This window comes from Chrysochloris asiatica, unplaced genomic scaffold (genome assembly GCF_000296735.1).
Source record: "Chrysochloris asiatica unplaced genomic scaffold, ChrAsi1.0 scaffold00006, whole genome shotgun sequence".
NCBI lineage: Eukaryota > Metazoa > Chordata > Mammalia > Afrosoricida > Chrysochloridae > Chrysochloris > Chrysochloris asiatica.
Window position 1 is genome coordinate 19,151,881 of NW_006408524.1, and position 22,276 is coordinate 19,174,156.

At 40.3% G+C, this 22,276-nt stretch overlaps 1 protein-coding gene across 3 annotated transcripts in view; it reads left to right on the forward strand.

Moving 5' to 3' along the window:
• The window catches only part of PDE1C (phosphodiesterase 1C, calmodulin-dependent 70kDa), a 646,978-nt gene that overhangs the window by 540,710 nt on the left and 83,992 nt on the right, over window positions 1-22,276 (forward strand). For all 3 annotated transcript variants that reach the window (XM_006832152.1, XM_006832153.1, XM_006832154.1), the window contains 3 exons: window positions 2,341-2,422; window positions 6,725-6,845; window positions 9,471-9,646. In XM_006832152.1, coding sequence (XP_006832215.1) covers window positions 2,341-2,422; window positions 6,725-6,845; window positions 9,471-9,646 — 379 coding nt within the window. The remainder of the gene's footprint in view (window positions 1-2,340; window positions 2,423-6,724; window positions 6,846-9,470; window positions 9,647-22,276) is intronic.

Here is a 22,276-nt window from a genome sequence, read left to right on the forward strand (position 1 = left end):
CTTGATGGACATCTAGGCCATTTCTGTCTTTTGGTTACTGCGAATCATGTTGCGGTGAACATTGGTGCAAAGTGTTCTGCTTTCAGTTCTAAAGGGTATATACTTAGGAGTGGAATAAGTATAATTCTATGTTTAACTCTTATTTTTGAACTTGTTAATGTAGCTTGGGTGAAAGTTTTTTATTCAAAAAGTCATACACGTTTTGTTTTGTGTCAATGGTTGCAAACCCAATCCCCTCATTGTAACAACACTCTTTCCACTTCCTCCCTGGGTTCCTCTTTTTCAGTGTCCTTTTTTTCTACCCCTTCTTGCCTCCTGAATTTTGTTTTTGGGAAAGTATCATCCATTTGGTGTTCAGTGGTTGATTGTTCTGAAGACATGTCCCTCTAGGGTGTTATTGGTCACTTTAGAGGCCTGTCTGTTGTTTGGCTACCAGCTGCTCTGAGGGAGAAAGATGAGGCTTTCTGCTCCCGGAAAGATTTACTGTCTCAGAAACCCTATACGGGGTCGCTATGAGTTGGAACCTTGGAACCGACTCAGTGGCACACCACTAGCGCCACCATTGTTTGACAGAAAGTTGATCCCTGAGGTTTAGGTTCAATTCCAGACTTGAAGGGTATCAAAGGATCATAGTCTCAGGGGCTCCACCAGTCTCTATGAGACCAGTAAGTCTGGTCTGTTTTGTGATCTACATTTAATATTAGTGGTAATTATTGGAGTCCTGGTGTGATGCTGTGGGCTAACGTGCTGGACGGCAGGTCGCCTTGAACTGCAAGGTTGGCTGTTCAAGCTCACTCGTGGCTCCTTGGAAACCCTGTATAGGGTCGCTTTGGGTCAGAACTGACTCAACAGCACTAACAAACAACAACAATTGGGAAGCAGTAATAGTTACTTTTGTTTTGGAACACTCTATACACTTTAATTACATTTTCCTATTTACTCCTCGGTATAACCATATGGAGGTCCTGTGTGGCACTGTGGGCTAATGCATCAGACTGCAAAGTCATTTGAACTGCAAGGTCAGTGGTTCAAGCTCACCAGCTGCTCCTTGGATACTCTATATAGGGTCGCTATGGGTCACAATCGACCCGATGGCACTTAATAGCAACAACATACTCCTATGAGGGTAGGGGTTATTATCCCCCATTTAAAAAGTCATAGAGATGGAAAATTACCTTCCAGTGATCACACACCTAGAAAGGAGAAAAGCTAGTTCTTTCTAATCAAAATTGGTCAGTACAACTTTATTGCTGTCAGGGTGACATTTCCCCCCTTTCTGTGTGTGATACTGAGTTTCTGACTCTTATTAAAATTAAAAATCATATTGAGCCCATGCAGCAGCTCTGGGAAAAAAAACACCTGACAATGTGGTCCCATAAATACTACAGCCTAGAAACCCCAATGGGAGGATCTACTCTGTCCCATGTGGTGCTGACTTGATGACACACAGCAGCAATGGTAATGGTGGTGGTTATGTGCTGTGGAGTCAGTTCCAACTCAAAGTGACCCTGTATAGGCTTTCTGAGGCTGTAATCTTTACAGGAGATGAAAGCCTCATCTTTCTTCCTTGGAACTACTGTTAGTTTCAAACTGTTGACCTTGGGATTAGCAGCCCGACTCATAACCACTATGTTACCATAGCTCCTTTTGATAGCAATAGTTTCATTATTTAGACTTTCCATAGCATTAGCTTATTATAAGGATGCTTTTTGATGAGGTGTTTTTCTTTAATGTATGCTGGATAGAGAATGATTTTTTATTGTTTAGCTTGACAAGCACAGGTGATTATTTGCTCTGGTTTTGCTCAATCCATTTTTGATTATGATTGGTTAAGAACCCCATGGTTAAGAACCCAGAAATATTTGCTCCAGTTCTGTGAAGTTCTAGGTAGCGCTGGGAGAACAAACCTGAACCAGTCCAATTTGAATTTGTGTCTTAGACACTGTTCACAGCTGGAATGAGTTACCTGGCTTTAGCAAGGGTCACAGGTTGATGGAGACAGCTTGAGAAAACACAGGAATTCTGACTCCCATTTTGGCTCTAGACCACAAGACATGTTGCTTCTCTTAGTTTTCATGGGGGACCTATTGCTACCCAATGAGGCTTTCTTTACAACAGCCTGTGCCTTTGCAATTGGGTGGAATGATTGGACTCCAGAGAGAATTCAGCCTCCTGGTGTATTTCACACTGATGTGTGGTATCCATAAGGAGTTATTATGAAATGTAATTTAAATAATTAAATTGAAGACCAGTGGGCCACATGGCAGCTGAAGTTCCTAAATAAAATTTGGGTGGTTCTGCCTACTGTTCCTAATTTACTATGACCTCTTGTTTTTCCAGGGTGACAGAGAAGCAGAGTTGGGGCTTCCTTTTTCTCCTCTGTGTGATCGAAAGTCAACTATGGTCGCTCAGTCACAAGTAGGTACGTGTTTGCCAGCCCTTTAGATGGATAGAAAAATCAAACAGAGGGAGAATTCTGTAGAAGTAAGTTCAGCTGTCCCCAGTGATTCCTTGGCTCAAAACCTGACTCCATTCCACCATGCTGTGCTCATGGCTTTCGCTGGTTGGATTGATGAAGCCACTCTCCTGAATGTAGCTAGTTCATGGCAAGATTAGATATTGACACTCTAGTGTCTCCCTCAGCCCCTACCAAAAGAAAAAGGGACTTCAAGTTTGCAAGGTGACAAGTGTCATTGGCAGGAAATCCATTCTACTTCAACTTTTCCATTCCACATTCAATACCGAAGTCAACAGAACATTTCTTCTCATGTATGCTTCTTGGAGTCCTGTTTCCAAACCTGTCCCACATTCTGGAGGACTCTTACTTCCAGGAATGGTTCCTCTGAAAGTATTCTTTCTCTCTCTCTTTCTCCCTTTCCTTATTCTCTTTCTTACTTTCAACTTTTTATTGTTCTGTTTAGAAAAGATAACTTTTGCACTGCCAATAACCAATATGTATTAGGTTGTTGTTGTTGTTGTTAAGTGCCGTGGAGTCGGTTCCGACTCATAGCGATCCTGCACAGGGTTTCCGAGGCTGTAAATCTTTACGGGAGCAGAACGCCTCATCTTTCTCCCACAGAACAGCTGGTAGTTTCGAACTGCTGACCCTGAGAATAGCAGCCCGATTCGTAACCACTATGCTACCAGAACTCCTTATGTATGGGAGGGGATATCTGCGCCATGCAGAAATTGTCATCCATAATCTGTGCCTTAAAAACTCGAAAATCATTCCAAAATAAACCTACAATGATTTATTGATTTTTATACTCATTAGAATGTGTTACTTGTTTGTTCATAATAATATATTAAGGCTCTGTGGGGTGTTGTTGTTGTTGTTAAGTGGCATTGAGTTGGTTTCATCTCATTGTTTCTGAGGATCAGCTGGCTGGAGAGTTTGAACCACCAACCTTGCAGCTCAAACCCACCTTGCAGTCCAGCTCATTAACCCACAGTGCCATGTTAAATGCTATATAATAGATGTTATACAAACAACATAGGAGTCCTGGTATGGTGCTATGGGCTAATGCACTGGACTGCAAAGTCAGTTTGAACCACAAGGTTGGTCGTTCAAGCTCACCAGCCACTTCTTGGAAGTCCTATACAGGGTCACTATGGGTCCAAATGGACTCAACAGAACTTAACAAAAACAATATAAATAAACAAAGACAAATTAGACATACTACCTGCTTTAAAGGCCTTTCAGCCAGTACTGGGTGGTGGGCAAAGTATTATGCAAACAAAATGTATTAGACTGCTTCAGTGCTATAGTAGAGTTTTGTACTTGGTACAATGGGGGACAAAACAGAGTGTGTGGTCTATTGAACTCAGGTCATTCAGAAAAAAACTTGTTGAAGGGTAATGTTTGAGTTGAGTTCTAAGGAGGGAATTAACATTGTGTAGGCAAATGGTGGTATGTATTAGGGATAGTTGGAAAGACCTTTCAAGCAGGAGAAGTAACATATTCAAAGTGGGGAAATTAAAAACAGCCAAATATAACTTTCTTCTCTCACAAAGATTTACAAAGTCTTAGAAACCCTATACAGGATCACTATGAGTTGGCATCGACTCAACAGCATTTAACACCAAGCAGCGTAGTGGTTATGAACCGGGCTGCGAACCTCACAGTCAGCAGTTTGAAACTATCAGCAGCTCTGTGGGAGAAAGATGAGGCTTTCTGCTCCCATAAAGATTTACAGCCTCGGAAACCCTGTACTGGGTCGCTATGGGTCGGGACCGACTCAGTGGCACTTAACAGCAACAAGCAACATGGTCAGTGAGCTATAGTTTTGTACTGCAAGAGCAGTGGGTGAGAAGATCAAAGAGCAAGGAGTGTGACTGGAGAGAAAATCAACTTCAGGTTGTCTAGACTATTGAAATGACGCGCACTTGTACATGTCATAGCTATAGGATTTTAGATAAGACTGAAAACTGATAAAACTATTATCTGTGGGCCAATTCCGGTCTACTGCTTGTTCTTATAAATAAAGTTTTATTGAAGCGCAGCAAGGCTCATGTATTTTCATGTTGTCTACAGCTTCTTTCATGCTATAACAGAATTAAGTCGTTATGAAAAAAACCATATGGTGGTCCACAAAGCTTAAAAGATATACTATCTAGTCCTTGACAGAAACATTTCCTGTTTTATAAAACTGCCTTTGCCAGTAGTATGTAACATTAATGGTAGGACTTTGAGTCAGGTTAGAAGCATGGAAAGCAGTTGAAGGATAAGAGAGACGTGATGAAGGGTCCGGAAAAGTGAGGTGCCCTGTGAGATAACAAGGCTTTGAATGCAAAGCTAAGGTGAAGACACCTGCATAGCTCCTATCACTGTGCAGAACTTGGATTCCATTCAACCATAGCTGAGGAAATGACACCAGAACAGACCCAAATTTTAAAAAATTGGGTGAACTAGAGCAATATCTGGAGTCCTGGTGTGGTGCTGTGGGTTAATGTATCACACTGCGAAGACGTTTGAACTGCAGGGTCCACGGTACAAGCTCACCAGATGCTCCTCGGAAACTCTATACAGGGTCACTATGGATTGGAACTGACTCGACAGCACTTAATGACAGAGCAATAACTAGAACAGGAAAAATCATGGATCACAACCCTACTCAAACGTAATTTCCCTCTTTGGGCTACATATGCATTGCTTAGCAACAACTCTCTTGCTGGCCAGCAGGGTTGGAAACAGCAGCACGTGGCTCCAATACGGCCGCTGAGCATGCCATTTTGAATGTGCATCACTTGCCATAGCTTCACCGATAATCCAATTAGGACTGAAAGGACTCACTATGCCTCTTCCGAGTCTCCCATTCCAAGGCTTGTTGTTGTTGTGTTGTTGTTAAGTGCCTTCGAGTTGGTTCCGATCCATAGTGACCCTGTAAAGGATTTCCAAGGAGCAACTGCTGTGTTTGAACCGCCAACCTTGCAGTTGAAATGGACCTTGCAGTCCAGCACATTATCCTGCAACACCACACTAGGACTCCCATACCAGGGCTGTGACCCTTAATTTTTTCCATTCTGGTTATTATGCTATTCACCAAAATTTAAAAACAGATCACTTCTGGTTTCATTTCATTGGTCATGACTGAATTGGTTTGCAACCCTGTCACATTAATTTTTACACAGTGGGTGTTGACTATGTATTCTTAAAGCACTTTAACTCTTTATTGAAAAGTAAAAGGAAAATTATACTGGAAAATAGAAGTAACTCATGATATCCAAAAGCAATATGTTAAAGAAGACCCATTCTCTCCTGGTTTCATCTCAAGCTCCTTATGTAGACTTTATTTTTTAAAGCAGTTTTAAGTTTATAGAAGATGTGAGTTGCGAGTATAGGGAAAGCTCATATAATTCCCATCCTCCCCAGCACAGTGTCTCCTATGATTAACAGCTCGCATTGTTTCTGTTGCTACTGTTGTTGTAGTTAAATGCCATGGAATCCGTTCAGACTTCTAGCCACCCTGTATAGGGTTTCTAAGAAACAGCTGGTGGGTTTGCACCACAGCAATTGTGATTTGAAGTTCAGTGCTTATCCTGCAACACCACACCAGGCTCCAACTTTGTTGTTGTTGTTAAGTGCTGTCAAATTGGTTCTGACCATAGAGACCCTGTATATGGTGTCTGAGAATTGAATGGTGAGCTTGAACCACTGACATTGTGTTTCAAAATGACTTTGCAGTCCAGCACATTAACCCACAGCGCCACACCAAGACTCCACCTCTTGCATTAGTGTGGCGCATTTGTTATAGTTGATGAACCAATATTGATCATTGCTTTTAATATGCCATCGAGTTGGTTCTGACTCATAGTGACCCTGTATAAGGTTTCCAAGGAGTGGCTGGTAAGTTTGAACTGCCAATCTTGTGTTTTAGCTGACCTTGCAGTCTACTGCTTTATCCCACAGTGCCACACCAGAACTGATAACCTAGTAAAAACAATGGACTTTAGCTGGTAACTGCTATAATTTTGATAATAGTTATAACTAATGTCCATTTTTCACACTAGGGATCTTCTTTGTGGTATACAGCCTTACTGGTTTTGGTCAATGCATAAGGCCATATACTGACCATCCTAGTAGCCTACAGAATAGTTGCCCTGCCTTAAAAATGCCTCATGCTTCAGGTGACTTTTAAAGAAAGACTCATCGGTTTCCACGGGACAAGATGGGAAAGCCCAAGCTGAACTTCAGTTCCTCTCACGCATTGTCATTTCTCTCCAGGCTTCATTGATTTCATTGTGGAGCCCACCTTTACTGTGCTTACGGACATGACTGAGAAGATTGTGAATCCGGTCATTGAAGACACTGCCCAGCCTACTGCGACAGGGCAGAGGCGCTCAAGGTCAGTGGGAAACTCAATGTCCTTGGGCATGGGTGGTCTGTCTGTGAAGTTAGAATTCTTCTTTTTTTCAGATAGAAGTGCTATGTCATGAAGATGTTCTGCCCAACCTTCTATTTATAAGAGACACTTACTTGCCTGTCTCCTTCCTTTTCTCAGAGGAATTGAAATTGTGCTAATGAATACTCTCCAGGCTGATGAATGATGGGCTTGCCAAGGCTGAAATGGGCAGATGCGTGATACTGGGAGCCCTATCCTTTCATTGCTTGGCTTATGGCAAATCCGTCCTCATGCACTTACCTTCTGTGCCAAGGCACTCTTAGATCCTTGCTCCCAATGCCAGTTATATTTATTAGCATCACCACAAGAACTAGAACTGACTTTCAATTCCAGGTTCAGTAAAAGAATGAAAGTTTTAGATCACCTTCTGTCAAAATATCACTCTATAGAGGGGGGATTGGTAATGAAGAGTACAAGCTGTGGAGTCAGAATGATGAGGTTCAGCTTTCTGACCTTAGCACTCATTAACTAAGCAACTGGACACATTGCTTTGATCTCCTCATTTGAGAAAATGTAACTTGTAATATTCAGAGGTTGCTGGGAGGAGTCAATGAATTATTAAATACATGTAAAACATTCCTAACAGGACCTAACACAGATGAAAGGAAATACTTGATCTTTATCAATAGTACTACTATGTGGGTGTTTGAAACAGGTAATGCCTTCGGCGGCTAATCAAAAGGCTGTAAGTTTGAGCCCACCAAGAGCCACCTGGGAGGAAAGCCTTCATGATCTACTACCCCCTCTCCCCCAATAAAACAGCCACTGAAAACACTGTGGCGCACAGTTTTACTCTGACAAACATGGAGTCACTAGGAATGGAGTCTACTTGACAGCAATGGATTTGACACTGGTGATGGTTCTGTGCCGCAGAGTTGGTTCCGACTCATAGTGACCTTGCATAGGGTTTCTGAGGCTGGAAACCTTTACGGGAGCAGAAAGCCTCATCTTTCTCCTGCAAACAGTTGATAGTTTCAAACTGCTGACGGTGGGGTTAGTAGACCAACTCATAACCACGGTGCTACCAGAGCTCCTTTGGGGTTTGTCAAAAAAGAAAAAAAGGAGACAACTAGATTAAATAGAAAGAAGACAAGGATGGAGAAGGAGAAGGAGTAAATAGAAAGAGGGTGCTGGGGAGGTTTTTCCATCGCGACCCTGTATAGGGTTTCCGAGGCTATAAATCTTTATGGGAATCGAAAACCTCATCTTTCTCCCATAGAACATCTGGTAGTTTCAAACTGTTGACCTTGAGGTTAGAAGCCTGACTCGTAAGCACTACACTACCAGAACTCCTTGTTGTGGTGGTGGTGGTGTAGTGCCATCGAGTCGATTCCGACCCATGGCAACCCTGTATAGGGTTTCCAGGGAGCAGCTGGTGAGCTTGAACTGCCGATCTCCTTAAAAAGAAGGTAAAGCAAGAGAAAGTTTAGGACAGTGGGACCCCAGGGATTCTCACAGTGGATGGACACAGTCAAGGCTGCTGACAAGGAGAAGGAAGCCCCTGCCCAAGACCTCCAACTCTACAGCTCTTCAAGCACTGGGTTTAAACATGCTCTGCTTATCTAGGCAGCCTTAGTTGTCATTCTGTGGATTTACATTCATGCTAGTCACTGCTTTAGCCACCTGAAAGTATGTTGTAGGTGGTTCTTCACATTTCTTAGAGAGAGAACACTTTCTAATAAAGCGCTGCAGGTTAATGTGCTGGACTGCACGGTCAATTTGAACCACAAGCTCTGCAGTTCAAGCTCATCAGCTGTTCCTTGGACACCCTATACAGGGTTGCTAAGAGTCGGAACCAATTCAACGCACTTCACAACAATATTTGCAAAATTATCCATGTTTAAAGCATAAAATGTTAAGTGCCGTTGAGTCAGTTCAGACTCATAATAACCCTACATAGGATTTCTGAGGCTGTACATCTTTTTTTGGAGCAGAAAGCCTCATTTTGATCCAGTGACACCACTGGTGGGCTTGATTCACCAACCTTGTAGTTTGGGGAGTACAGAGCCACCTACTCCCCCAAGCATACAGTAGTGTTCATTTAAAGAAAGGTCAGCTCATGACAAGATCTCTCACAATCTCCAAGCTGTTCCTCTCCAACTTCCCATGACCTTGGGATGCCAGAATCAGCAGGGACCCTGAGTACTGTAGACGGAAGGAGCTGGGAAACAAGAACGACTTGCTGAGTCAATTGGAAAAGTGTGTAGCTTGGAAGCAGGTACACAGACCGTAGAAGCAAACAGAAGTCCAAGTTCAAATTCACTGTTTTCAAAGTATATAGCATCATGTGAGGGGATTCTAATCACATTGGGAAAGAGGGCAGAGTGATCAACAGGGGGAAAATAGGAGGACTATCAGAGCTCATGAAGCTTAAATGTTTTCTTTTTCCCATGTTGAAGATACAAAATTTCCCACCTGCCACATCTGGAAAAGGGTAATTACACACCTCAAGACCTAAGAATTTCACAGCAATAACTTGAAGAGTGCTAACCACTTTTCTGTTGGGCATGCTTATTGGCATACAATTTCCAAACACTAACCCTCATTGGTATGTTTTTCATCCTCTAGTTTGAACAACATCAGCTCAGCAGATGCAAAGCGGTCAGGTGTTAAGAGCTCTGGGTCAGAAGGAAGTGCCCCAATCAACAATTCTGTCATCCCTGTCGACTATAAGAGTTTTAAAACCACTTGGACCGAAGTGGTGCACATCAATCGGGAGAGATGGAGGGCCAAGGTGCCCAAAGGTAACTTACTATAGGAGAATCCCCCAGGAGACCTGTCTATACCCACTCAATACCCACTCTTAGCTACAAGAATCACCATTCCTGATTTAGCAAAGTACAGCTACCCAGGATGTAGATTCAAAGTGCTGAACACTAGGCTGTAGCATCTTTTAATCCTAATCACTTCTAACACTCAGTGCATGATAAAATCAGGGCAGAATTCCAGCATCCTGACACCGCACCCTTTGTGCTATGTGACTCAACTTCTTTTCTTAGTATGAAGGGTCTGTAGGGAATGAGGTTTATTATTTCCTGGTTTCAGCTAGAGTATATTTTTCATTCTCATTCTGAGTCACATGGCACACTATGAGACCTTCATTTAGTTAAGTGGTTCCTTCTTTAACTTAAGTGAAGCCCAACCAATAGCCATTGTGTTGGGATCTAAGGAGCTTTACTTTCTTCGTATTTTATATGTTTATCATTATTTTGTGGTCACAATTTCCCATAAGTCATTGTTCAAAGTACAGATTGAATCTTCTGAGATGGAGATAATGTGTACGTAAGCAGAAATTCGCTAAAGCAAGCATCAACAAAATTCAGACCAGAAAAATCATTACTGTTGGTACTATAAACATTAAAAGATTGAAATCATGTTTTTCTTAGAAGCTGTTCAGACAGGAATTTGTGTTTAATTGATCATGTACTTAATGGTCAGCTCATATGAAGAAACTTCAGAAAGTTCATGGAAAAGTGAAATTAAAAAATAAGGGAATTGTCCATGAATTTCTTGGAGCCCCTTTGTATTACATGATGATACTATAGTATAGGGAGGGAGACAGGCAGCATACACACAGAAGGGGCTGATTCTAGTGAAAGTTGTGGACATGGAGAGATCTGGCCACTCAGAGAAAGGAAATGATACCAGAAGGCTTTGTTAGGGATAAGTCTTTAAAGCCTTCAACAACAGTCATTTTTGCTAACATCTATCAAGAAGCCATTTAACAACCACAACAACCAAGAGGCCCTCACTCATCTATGCCAAGAAATTGGGAAGACAGCTACCTGGCCAAAAGAGATTTCATTTTTGTGCCCAATCCAAACAAATGTGATCCATTGGAATGTAGAAATCATTGAAAAATATCATTAGTATCGCATGCCAGTAAAATATTGTTGAAGATAATTCAAAAGAGGTTGCAGCAATGCATTGACAGGGAACTGCCAGAAATTGGAACTGGATTCAGAAATGGATGTAGAATGAGGGATATCATTGTGACATTAGATGGATCTTAGTTAGAAGCAGAGAAGGCCAGGAAAATGTTTGCTTGTGCTTTATTGACCACGCAAAGGCATTCAACTGTTACCTATAACAAGCTATAGATAAAACTGTAAAGAATGAGTATTCCAGAACCTTAATTGTGCTCGGTAAGAGCCTAGACATAGACAGGCTAGGCATGCTTCAAGATTGTATCCTTTCACCATACTTAACCAATTGGTATGTTGAGCAAATTGTCTGAGAAGATGAATTATGTGAAGAATAATGTGACATCAGGATTGGAGGAAGATTCCTTAACAATCTGTGATATGCAGATGATACAACCTTGCTTGCTAAAACTAAAAGGACTTAAAATGCTTACTGATAAAAATCCAAGACTGTAGCCTTCGGTGTAGATTGCACCTCAATGTAAAGAAAATGAAACCCTTCACAACTGGACTAATAAATAGCACAATAAATGGAGAAAAGATTGAAGTTGTCAAAGACTTCATTTTGCTTGGGCCCACAATTAATGCTCATGAGAGAAGCACTCAAGAAATCTGTCTGACAATAGACAAATCTGCTGCAAAAGACATCATTAAAGGTCAAAGAGGTCACTTTGAAGACTAAGGTGCATCTGACCCAAGCCATTTCAATCGCCTCCTATGCAGGATGTGGCGCTATAGGATAAAAACTGGACTGCTAATCACAAGTCAGCAGTTCAAACCCATCAGCTACTTCTCAGAAACCCATGTGTTGAAACCGACTTGACAGCATGTACCAACAACATATGTATGTGAAAGATGGACAATGACTAAGGAAGACAGAAGAACTGATGCACTTGAATTATGGTGTTGGAGAAGAATATTGGAAGTACCACGGACTGCCTGAAGAGCAAACAAATCTTTGTTGGAAGAAGTACAGCCAGAATGCTCCTTAGAAGCCAGGATGATAATGAGACTACTCTTGTACTTTGAACATGTTGTTAGGAGGGGACAGTCCCTAGAAAAGGACACCATGCTTGGTAAAGTGGACGGTCAGTGAAGAAGTGGAAGACTCCCAAGGTTGACAAAATTGGCAGCAACAGTTGGCTCACACATAACAACAATTGTGTGGCTAGTGTAAGACCAGGCAGTATTTCATTCTGTTGTGCATAGGGTTGTTATGAGTCAGAACCAACAGCACCTAGTGACATTGAGTGCCCACTGTATGCAGACACGCCTATCATCAAAGCTTATGTAGGAGGAACCGGGGCAGTAGACATTACTATGAAGTTTCTTTCAAGAAAAAAAAAAAAAAAATGTGAGTTTATTAGAAGCATGTTCTTATCAATCAACAGCCACCAACCCTTAGCTGGCAAGGACTATTTTATCTCAAAATTTCTGTTCTACCATTATCCGCACAAATGACCAGAAGAATGGAGGTGAAAAGGAAGAGTAGACTCTGACGCTCTTGGTCTGCAATATATGAGGGGTCTGCTTCTTTGTGGGAGGGTCCCCACAAAGCAAATGAATGTGACTTGCCCACAAAATTCTGTCCAAGTTGCTGCTCATTTTCATGGGGGCAAAGACTTATATTGATGGTGCTTTTAAAGGTATAATTGGACCCTTATCACTTAGGGACAGCTGTGTATTGTGAGCTATGGAGGGAGCCTGTCTTTAAGTACATTCTTTGACAGTCTATTCAAATGCTTTAAACATTTAAATTCTACCTACTGGCAGGTGTTGCAAGCAGCCTTGGCAGCCACTATATCATCTCAAAAGAAGCACTCTCTTATAATCAATTAGACTCATTAAACTTGAAAATCGAATTCCTGACAATGCACAATTTAAAGAGGTGCTTCAAAATAATTTGTTTGCAATTATCTGGCCTGCTAAAATTATTTTCTGGAACTTACCACCTGGGGAAGTATGAGAGGAATTCTTTTTCAGGGAAAAACTGGCTGTTTTAAAAGGACAGGTAAATGAGTTTCTGTTAATTTAAAAATACACTAGGTATGATGACAGAGATATGCTGAAAGCTCTTTTGGAAGCATAAAAGGTTTTGTCCCTAATGCTGCTTGAGACTTTTGACAGCATGTAGCCAGAAGTACTGGTGCGGCACTGTAGGATAAGCACTGGGTCACAAGGTCAGTTTGAACCCGAAGGTCGGCTGTCCAAACCAACCAGCTGCTTCACAGGTTCGCTGTGAGTCGGAATCAACTCGATGGCACTTAAACAGCCAGAAGTCAGGGGATAGCAGGGATTAAGTTCAGAAGGAGGTATTGTACTTAGAAATCCTAAGTACTTGGAGAACCAGGGAAAAGGTGAAGACCCTCAATCAAGTGAATTGACACAGTGGTGGCAACAACGGACTCAAACATAACAATTGTGAGTTTGGCACAGGAGCAGGCAGTGGTTTTTTCTGTTGTGTATGTGGTTGTTGTGCATCAGCACTAACTCGATATACCTAACCACACCAACAGGAGAAAGGGGATAGGCAAAAGGGCAATGCCTACATTATATGTGCTGTGAGTGCATGCTTTGGTTATCAATATTAATATTGGTTAGTGGAGAAAGAGTATTGGATCACTGCTTTTAGTATGCTGTTAAAGTGCCACCGAGTTGGTCCCGACTCATAGTGACCATGTGTAGGGTTTCCAAGGAGCGGCTGATGGGTTTGAACTGCTGACCTTTTGGTTCAAACCAATCTTGCAGTCCTGTGCATTTTTCTGCAGCACCGCAGCAGAACTCCACTTTTATGATGGGCTTGGGCAAATCTCGGTGGGTTCTTTGAGGCTCTATTTTGGAGGTAATAATAATACACATCACAAAGTTGATGCAGAAAATGGAAACAATGTATGTAAAGCACTGAAAGCGAACACTGCACACGGTTGTTATTGTTGTTAGTAAGCACTGTCAAGTTGGTTCTGACTTGTAGCAACCCCGTTTAGGGTTTCCAAGCAGTAGCTGGTGACTTTGAACTGCTAACCTTCTGGTTCAAACCGACCACACCAGGACTGCACATGATCAGTGAATGATGGTGGTAGGTGTTAGGTGAGTCTGACTCAGCAACCCTGTATAGGGTTTCCGAGGAGTGACTTGTGAGTTAGAACCGCTGACCTTGTGATTCAAATTGACCTTAAGGCCAAGTACTTATATTTAAGTAAATTGGAAAAGAAGATTAGAGATTTCAGTGTAGCATTAAGGAGCTGGGGGTAAAAATATCAACCCACAGCTAATATCGTATAATTTCTCATCTTCCCAGTAATGCTGTTGATTGGTTTAAGAAAACCAGCTTATGCCTGTGTTTCCCCTAATGGACAATTTGTACTTGAATGTCCCAGGTGGTTTTGTATATTGCTCTTTTTTTTTAACCAGAAAATTTGGGATTAAAGAAACCTGTTTCACACATTAACTATTAGCTGATCAGAAATGGGTCGCTATGAGTTGGAACTAACCTGATGACAGTTAACAATAACAATAATATATTAGATATATTTCTAAATAAATACACATATACCTGTAGCATTTATTTTTTGGTAGAGAAATAATACTCAGATGTATTTAGATTACAAAAAAACAAAAAACAAAAAACCTTGCTGGTGGTGCAGCAAGTTAAATGCTTAGCTGTTACTGAAAGATTGATGATTCCAACCCACCACCTGCTCCCATAGGAGAAAGATGTGACAGTCTGCCTCCTTAAAGATTTACAGCTTTGGAAATCCCATAGAGCTTTTCTACTCTTCCCTATGGGGTTGGAAACTACCAAAGGGCAGTGGGTTTGATTTTAGGTTATAAATAAAAGAAAAATATATTAAAAAAACAAAAAACAAAAACACTCATAATATCTTCAACCAGATATAACTGTTGTTAAAATTGTGATAGAATTCTTTTAAATTTGTTTTATAAGTTATATGTATATTTTTCCCTCAATTGGGATCATAGTATAACATTTTCATGTATTATGCTTTTCTACTTCTATGTCAAACATTTTGTCCTGATAATAATATTCTTAGAAATGCTGATTCAGTGGCTACATTTTATGGAATACCATAACTTAACTACTTTTCTATTACTGGCCATATGCCATCACAATTCTTGACAATTGTATATTGCACTGCTTTGAACATAAAAGTTTAGCATCTCAAAGTCTATTTCTGATGACTTAAGTAGGGTAAATTTCTCGACATGGAATCCCTGTGTCAAAGTACTAAAATTTTTAAGACTCTTGATAAATATTATCACATTTTTCACAAGAAGGTATCCAAATAGAAGTATTATACTGAGGGTAACGACTGCCCTATACTTACATTGGGCTGCTAACTCAAAGATCAGCAGTGCAAACCCACCCATATTTCCACAGGAGAAAGATGTGGCAGGGCACTTCCGTAAAGATTTATAGCCTTGGAAAGGCTGTGGGGTTGGTATGAGGCAGAATCAGCTCAATGACAGCACAGATAGGGATGTCAGATTGAATTCTCATGATTCTTTTTCATCTTTGCTGCTATTCTAAGTGAAGATCATATTTCATTGTAAATTTCATATTTACTTCCTTTTGTATTTCCCTAATCATATTTCCCTTTATTATTCATATTTTTGGTGTTATTAAGTGCCTTCAAGTTTTCAGTTACTCTCTCTTTACAGGTTAAGCAGGCATTTCAGTAAACTATATTAAGGGCTTACAGAGTCCTGGTGTGGCACCATAGGCTAAACACTTGACCTCAAAGTTGGTTTGAACCGCAAGGTCGGTGGATCAGACTCACCAGCCGCTCTTCAGAAAGCCTATACTGGGTCACTATAAGTTGGCACCAATTCGACGGCACTTAACAATGACAATAAACATCTTAGTATCATTTTTAGTCCAAATCCTCCAGTATTATTATTTGAGAAGGCAAATTAATTGAAAAAATACATGTCTTTTTTTCAAGACTTACTGTGGTATAGAACCAGCCCTCAGTTACAAAGAATACAGTTTCTGAATCATGAGGGCTCTGCTTTGTCTTAACCCTTCATCTGTTTGCTTTGGCCATGCTCACCATTGATCATATCCCTTCCCATATTTTGAGGTGAAAAGCAAAAGATACAAAATTGAACTTCAATGCTTGATTCCTGGTGTAGTGCTGTAGGATAAGCACTAGACTGCTTACCATGTGCTAACTGCAAAGTTAGCAGCTCAAACCCACCAGCCACTCTCAGAAACTCTACACAGGGTCAGTATGAATTGGAACCAACTTAATGGTACACGACAACAATCTAAAAGTTTAGGAATGCCACAGACAATATATTTAGGACCTGGAAAGGTCATTCTTTCATCTTTTATGTCATCTTTGGAATCTGTTGTTGTTGTTAAGTGCCATCGACTTGGTTCCAATTCATTGCGACCCTGTATAGGGTTTCCAAGGAGCAGCTGGTGAGTTTGAACCACCAACCCTGCAATTCACACCAACCTTGTGGTCCAGTGCATTATCCTACAGTGTCACACCAGGACTGCCACACTATTGACACATACAAATTGTGTTTGTACCTTCATTTTCTCATCTTACTAGTCATTTTATCCTGAAATATAATGGAAGCTGAATGCACTGGAAAATACCTACTTCCTGGTTTAATTTCTTGTTTTCTTACTTACCTGTCTGTTCATTTCATCTATTTATTTTAATATGGTAAATGAATATGGTAAAGATTATACTAATAGCAGATATTTCAGAGATACTTTGAATATGGTAAAGATTATACTAATAGCAGATATTTCAGAGATATGAGTCAGATATAGAAGTCATGCAGCAAAGTTGGAGAGTCTTGCAGAGCCACCTGCTGGAACATAATTAGAAAGGAACCATGCAGTGGGACAGACTCCTATCTGATTTGATTATGATGTCATAATGGCTGCCATCTATTAATTTAAACATTAATTGTCTGATGTCTGCTAAAGTTGAGCAAAAACAAATTTGCTTCTGAAATGCATGCCCCTTCCTGGTTTTTATTTTTTTGCTTGATTTCCCATAAAAAATTGGTCTGACTCAGTTGTCATATGGATTTTTCTTGCTCAGATAATATTTTATGCTCTTTTGCAGCAAACCTTCAGTTTGTATCAAAATAATTTTCAACGTGGGGATAATTTTTCTGAATGTTGCAAGTTAGACACGGATTGAGTAGTGATTAGGTTAAGGGTTTCTAAATTACTTTACTTCCCACAAGGCTCTGAGTATGAATGAATTCTTCTTTTCCTGCCTCAGTTTTCTTCTTTATGTTGTTATTGTTGTTGTTAAGTGCTGTTGAGTTGGTTGTGACTCATAGTGACCCTGTTTATGGTTTCTGAGGAATGGCTGGTGAGTTTGAACCACTAGCCTTGTGGTTCAAACCGACCTTGTGGTTAATTGCTTATCCTGCAGTTCCACACCACAACTCCATCAGCTTCATATCAGGACTCCATCTTCTTCGTGTAATGGCAGTCTTTTAGTTTATTAAATTTACCTTCTTTAATGGGTTAGGTATGTTAATGTCTGTCCAATGGTTAACTCTTAAAAGATAGGGCTATAGAATAATTTATAAACTTCTTTGCTTCATACTGAAGACAGAATGTGTGCAAAAGAGGTCACACTGACCATCGACAAATAGGGTAAACCACACCCATGTGTACATATGTTTAGTCAACAAATATTCCATGAATACCTGCTGTGTGCCCGGTGCAATGTTAAGCACTGGATATTCAGTCATGGAGATGGTGTTTGGCCCCTTATGTCAGGCACTAAGGAGGGATAGAAGAAAAAAAAATATGAACATCGCAGGGAACTTCTTGGCCAAGCAGTCTACTGAGAATACCATTTTGCCATCAATGTCTGCAAAGGCAGTCCTTCATTCTAGTTCTGCCTTTCTATGGAAGTCAGAAGACATATCATACTGCACATGAATCTGTGGTGTTTTGAGAATACGTTTTCTCCTTATCTTTACATTATAAATATGTCTTGTCAGGATGTAAGTGTCTTGTGACTATTACTGCTAGGTGCCTCCACATTGGTTCTGAGCCATAGTGACCCCGTTCACAACAGACAAAACACTACCTACTCCTGCACCACGCCCATAATCATAGCTATATTTGAAATGTTGCAGACACTGTGTCCATCATTAAGGAGTTTCCTCTTTTTCACTTGTTGTTAAGTGCCATCGAGTCAACTCCGACCCTTTAACAACCCTGTATAGGATTTCCAAGGAGCAGCTGGTGAGCTTAAACCATTGACCTTACAGTTCAAACGACTTTGCAGTCTGACGCATTAGTCTACTGCATCACACCAAGACCCTCTACTTAATCAAGCATAATGTCTTTATCCAGGGACTGGTTCCTCCTGATAACATGTCCAACGTATGTGAGACAGAGTCTCATCGCCCTCACTTATAAGGTACATTCTGCCTATACCTCTTCCAAGACAGATCTGTTCCTTATTCTGATAATCCATGGCATATTGAATATTCTTCACCAACACTGTAATTCAGATTCATCAACTCTTCTTGATACTGAATGGCAAGCATTTTAACTTAAATTGATGCATCTCATCCCCAATCATATGCTAGAATAACCTGGAGAACATTTAAACCACCTTATTTCTGCTCCTTACCTTCCAGATTGTATTTGTCTGAGGTGAGGCAAGGGCACTGGTTTGGATGCATGGATGGATCAATGAAGTCATAGATGAATGAAAATTTCATAACGTATCAACAGAAGGAAAATTTGAGCCAAAAAAATATAAGGCAAGTTAGAGGTAGAATGAAGCAGGGGAAACAGGAATTCACACTATACAGGCAAAAATTAACCTTGATGGTGCAAATGGCTAACATACCAGCTGCTAAACAAAAAGTTGTGGATAAGAGTTTATCCATAGGTTTCTTGGAAGAAGGACCTGTGTACCTGTTGACCTGGCTATTCAAAAATAGCCATTGAAACCCTTCTGAAGCACAGTTCTATTTGACATGCATGGGTTCAAATCAACTGACAGTAACTGGCTGTTGAAACCTCATATCATGTGAACCTGGACCAGATTTTGACTTTGTGTTCTTCAGCAGCTAAAGCAAAGGGAAACAACTTCTGTTTCTGCGGCAGTGGAGAAAGTCAGGTAGGGAAATCTCCGTGCTAGAGAGGGAATGAGAGCTCATGCAAGAAGCGCTCACAGAACAACTCCAGAACTCGGATCTACCATAAGGTCCAGGACGTCAGTTTCCCACACTCACAGTGAAAAAAATCAAGATTTTAAGGAAAATACTGCAAGTTAGGAATCAGGAGATCAAAATTATATCAATGTCAAAGAAGGGACAAATGTAGCAGCAGAGATCCAGGTGGTGAGGATACCAGGTAAATTACAGGATACAACGGATTCTCTTAAAGGGAGAGAAAAGTTAGTAGACTATAAGGTAACCCCCCAAAATGTAAATACTTTACAATTTACCATGATAATGAACTTCCAAGCAGAACAAGCAAACATAAAAACTAAGAACAAACCGACAAGAAATAGCAAAAAAAACACAAACCCAACACAAGATAGCATGCAGAACAAAAGAACGAGCAGCACTACCAAAAAAGTAACATAATGGCAGCAATGAATTCATACCTATCAATAATTACACTGAATGTCAATGGGTTGAATGCACCAGTGAAGAGACAGAGAGTGGTAGAATGGATAAGACCCTTCAATATGCTGCCTGCAAGAGACACACCTTATACACATAGACAAAAACAGACTAAAAGTTAAAGGATGGAAAAAAATTTACCAAGCTAACTGCATCAATAAACAAGCAGGAGTGGCAATACTAATCTCTGACAAAGTAAACTTCAAGATAAAAACCAGAATAAGAGACAAAGAAGGACACTATCTCATGATCAAAGGGTGAATTGAGCAAGACGACATAACCATAATAAATATCTATGCTCCCAATGAAAGAGCACCAAGATATATGAAGCAAACCATACTAGAATTGAAGAAAGAAATAGATAAATCTACAATTATAGTGGGAGATTTTAATATGCCACTTTTGAAAAGGGACAGAACAACCAGAAGGAAACTCGACAAAGTTACAGAGGAATTAAACAACGCAGTCAACCAACTTGATCTCATAGTTGCATTCAATCTAAGAACAGCACAATATACATTCTTCTCCAGTGCGTATGGATCATTTTCCAGAACTGATCATGTGTTAGGTCACAAAGCAAGCTTCCATACATTTACAAACATCAGAATTCTACAGAGCATCTTCTCAGACCACAATGCTATAAAACAAAGGGAAACATAATCAGATGTATAACCACCTGTGAGTTCATTAGATTCAAAACAAACATGTTGTCTACAAAGGCCAGCTTTTTTCAGAACCAAGATTTCTTGTAGTTGTTAGGTGCCATTGAGTCGATCCTGACTCATAGCAACTCTTTGCCCAGCAGAATGAAACGCTGCCAGGTCCTGAGCCATTCTCACAGTTGTTATATAACTGTTGTTCTTTTGCTGCTTCTCGCTGTGTTAATCCATCTAGGTGGAGGTCTTCCTCTTCTTCTCTAACCCTCCACTTTACCTAACATAATATCCTTCTCCAGGGATATTCTGAAGTATGAGAGACAAAGTTTCACCATCCTGGCTTCTAAGAAGCATTCTGGCTGTATATCTTCCAACACAGATTTGTTTGTTCTAATATCCCATGGTACTTTCAAGATTCTTCTCCAATACCATAATTCAAATGCATCGATTCTTCTCCTGACTTCCTTACTCATTGCCTATCTTTCACATGTCTATGTGGCTATTGAAAATTCCAAGAATTGGGTCAAGTCCACCTTAGTCCTCAAACAGATCTCTTTGCTCTTGAGCACTTAAAAGAGGTCTTTTGCAGCAGATTTGCTTAATGCAAATGTTGTTTGATCTCTTGCCTACTGCTTGCATGAGTGCTAATTGTGGAGCCAAGCAAACTGAAGACTTTGAGACATCAATCTTTTCTACATTTATCATGATGTTATTTATTGGTCCAATAGTCAGGATTTTTACTTTCTTTACATTGAGATGCAATCCATACTGAAGCCTGTAGGTTTTTACCTTCGTCAGTAATATTTTAAGTCCTCTTTAACTCCAGGAATCAAGATGGTATCATCTGCATATCACAGACTATTAATGAGACTTCCTCCAATCCTGATGCCACATTCTTCTTCATGTAACCCCATTTCTCTGATTATTTGCTCAATATACAAATTGAATAAATATGGTGAAAGGCTACAACCCTGGCACACACTTTTCCTGATTTTAAACCATTCAGTGTCCCCTTGTTCTGTTCAAACAATTGCTTCTTAGTCTATGTACAGGTTCCTCATAATCACAATTAATTGTTCTGGAATACCCATTCTTCATAATATTATCCTTAGTTTGTCATGTGATCCACATAGTCAAAGCCTTTGCATAGTCAATAAAACAAAAGTAAACACCTTTCTGGTAGTCACTGCTTTCAGCCAAGATCCACCTGATGCCAGCAATGATTATCTCTAGTTCCATGCCCTCTTCTGAATCTGGTTTGAATTCCTAACAGTTTCCTGCTGATATACTATTGCAACCATTTTTGAATTATCTTCAGCAAAATTTACTTGTATATGATATTAATGACATTGTTCACGGATTTCCACATTCCACTGGGTTACCTTTTTGAAATGTATACATTTGGTTGGCTAGGTAGCTGTCTTCCAGTGCTGCATCAGTTTGTTGAAAGATCCCTGTTTGTATTCCATCAGTTCCTGGAGTCTTGTTTTTTGCCAATACCTTTAGTGCAGCTTGGACTTCTTCCTTCAGTTGTTCAGCTTCTTGAAATGGTTGAACATCAACCATTTCTTTTAAGTACAGTGACTCTACATATCTTCCATCTTCTTTTGATATTTTCTGCATCATTCAATATTTTCCCCATAGAACCATTAATATTTCAAGTCAAGACTTGACTTTTACCTTCGGTTCCTTCATTTTGAGAAATGTTGGATGTGTTCTTCCCTTTTGGAGTTCTAACTCCAGGTATTTGCACATTATTTTACTTTGTCTTCTCACACTGACCTTTGAAACTTTTCTGTTCAGCTCTTTACTTGTTACCACAAAGTAAATCCAGATAGTAAATAAAAGGAAATTCTAATAGTAAGGTACAAGACATTTTTTACACACCTAGATAAAAACACAATAATGCTTTTCAAAATGGAGCTTGATGGCCCAAAAAAAGAAGGCTTTTTGAGGGAATTGGATACTATCCAAGGTGAGGCTCTAGAGTCTAAGACATATTGGTCCCTGTTAGGTGCTCTTCTATGTATGTTACTTCCTAGAACCCACATCCACCCAGTGCCTTCAAGACCCTACACAATTTGAACCCTGCCTGCTCTTGGTCATCTAACCATATCATCTGTCACTAACTTTGCTTTAACCA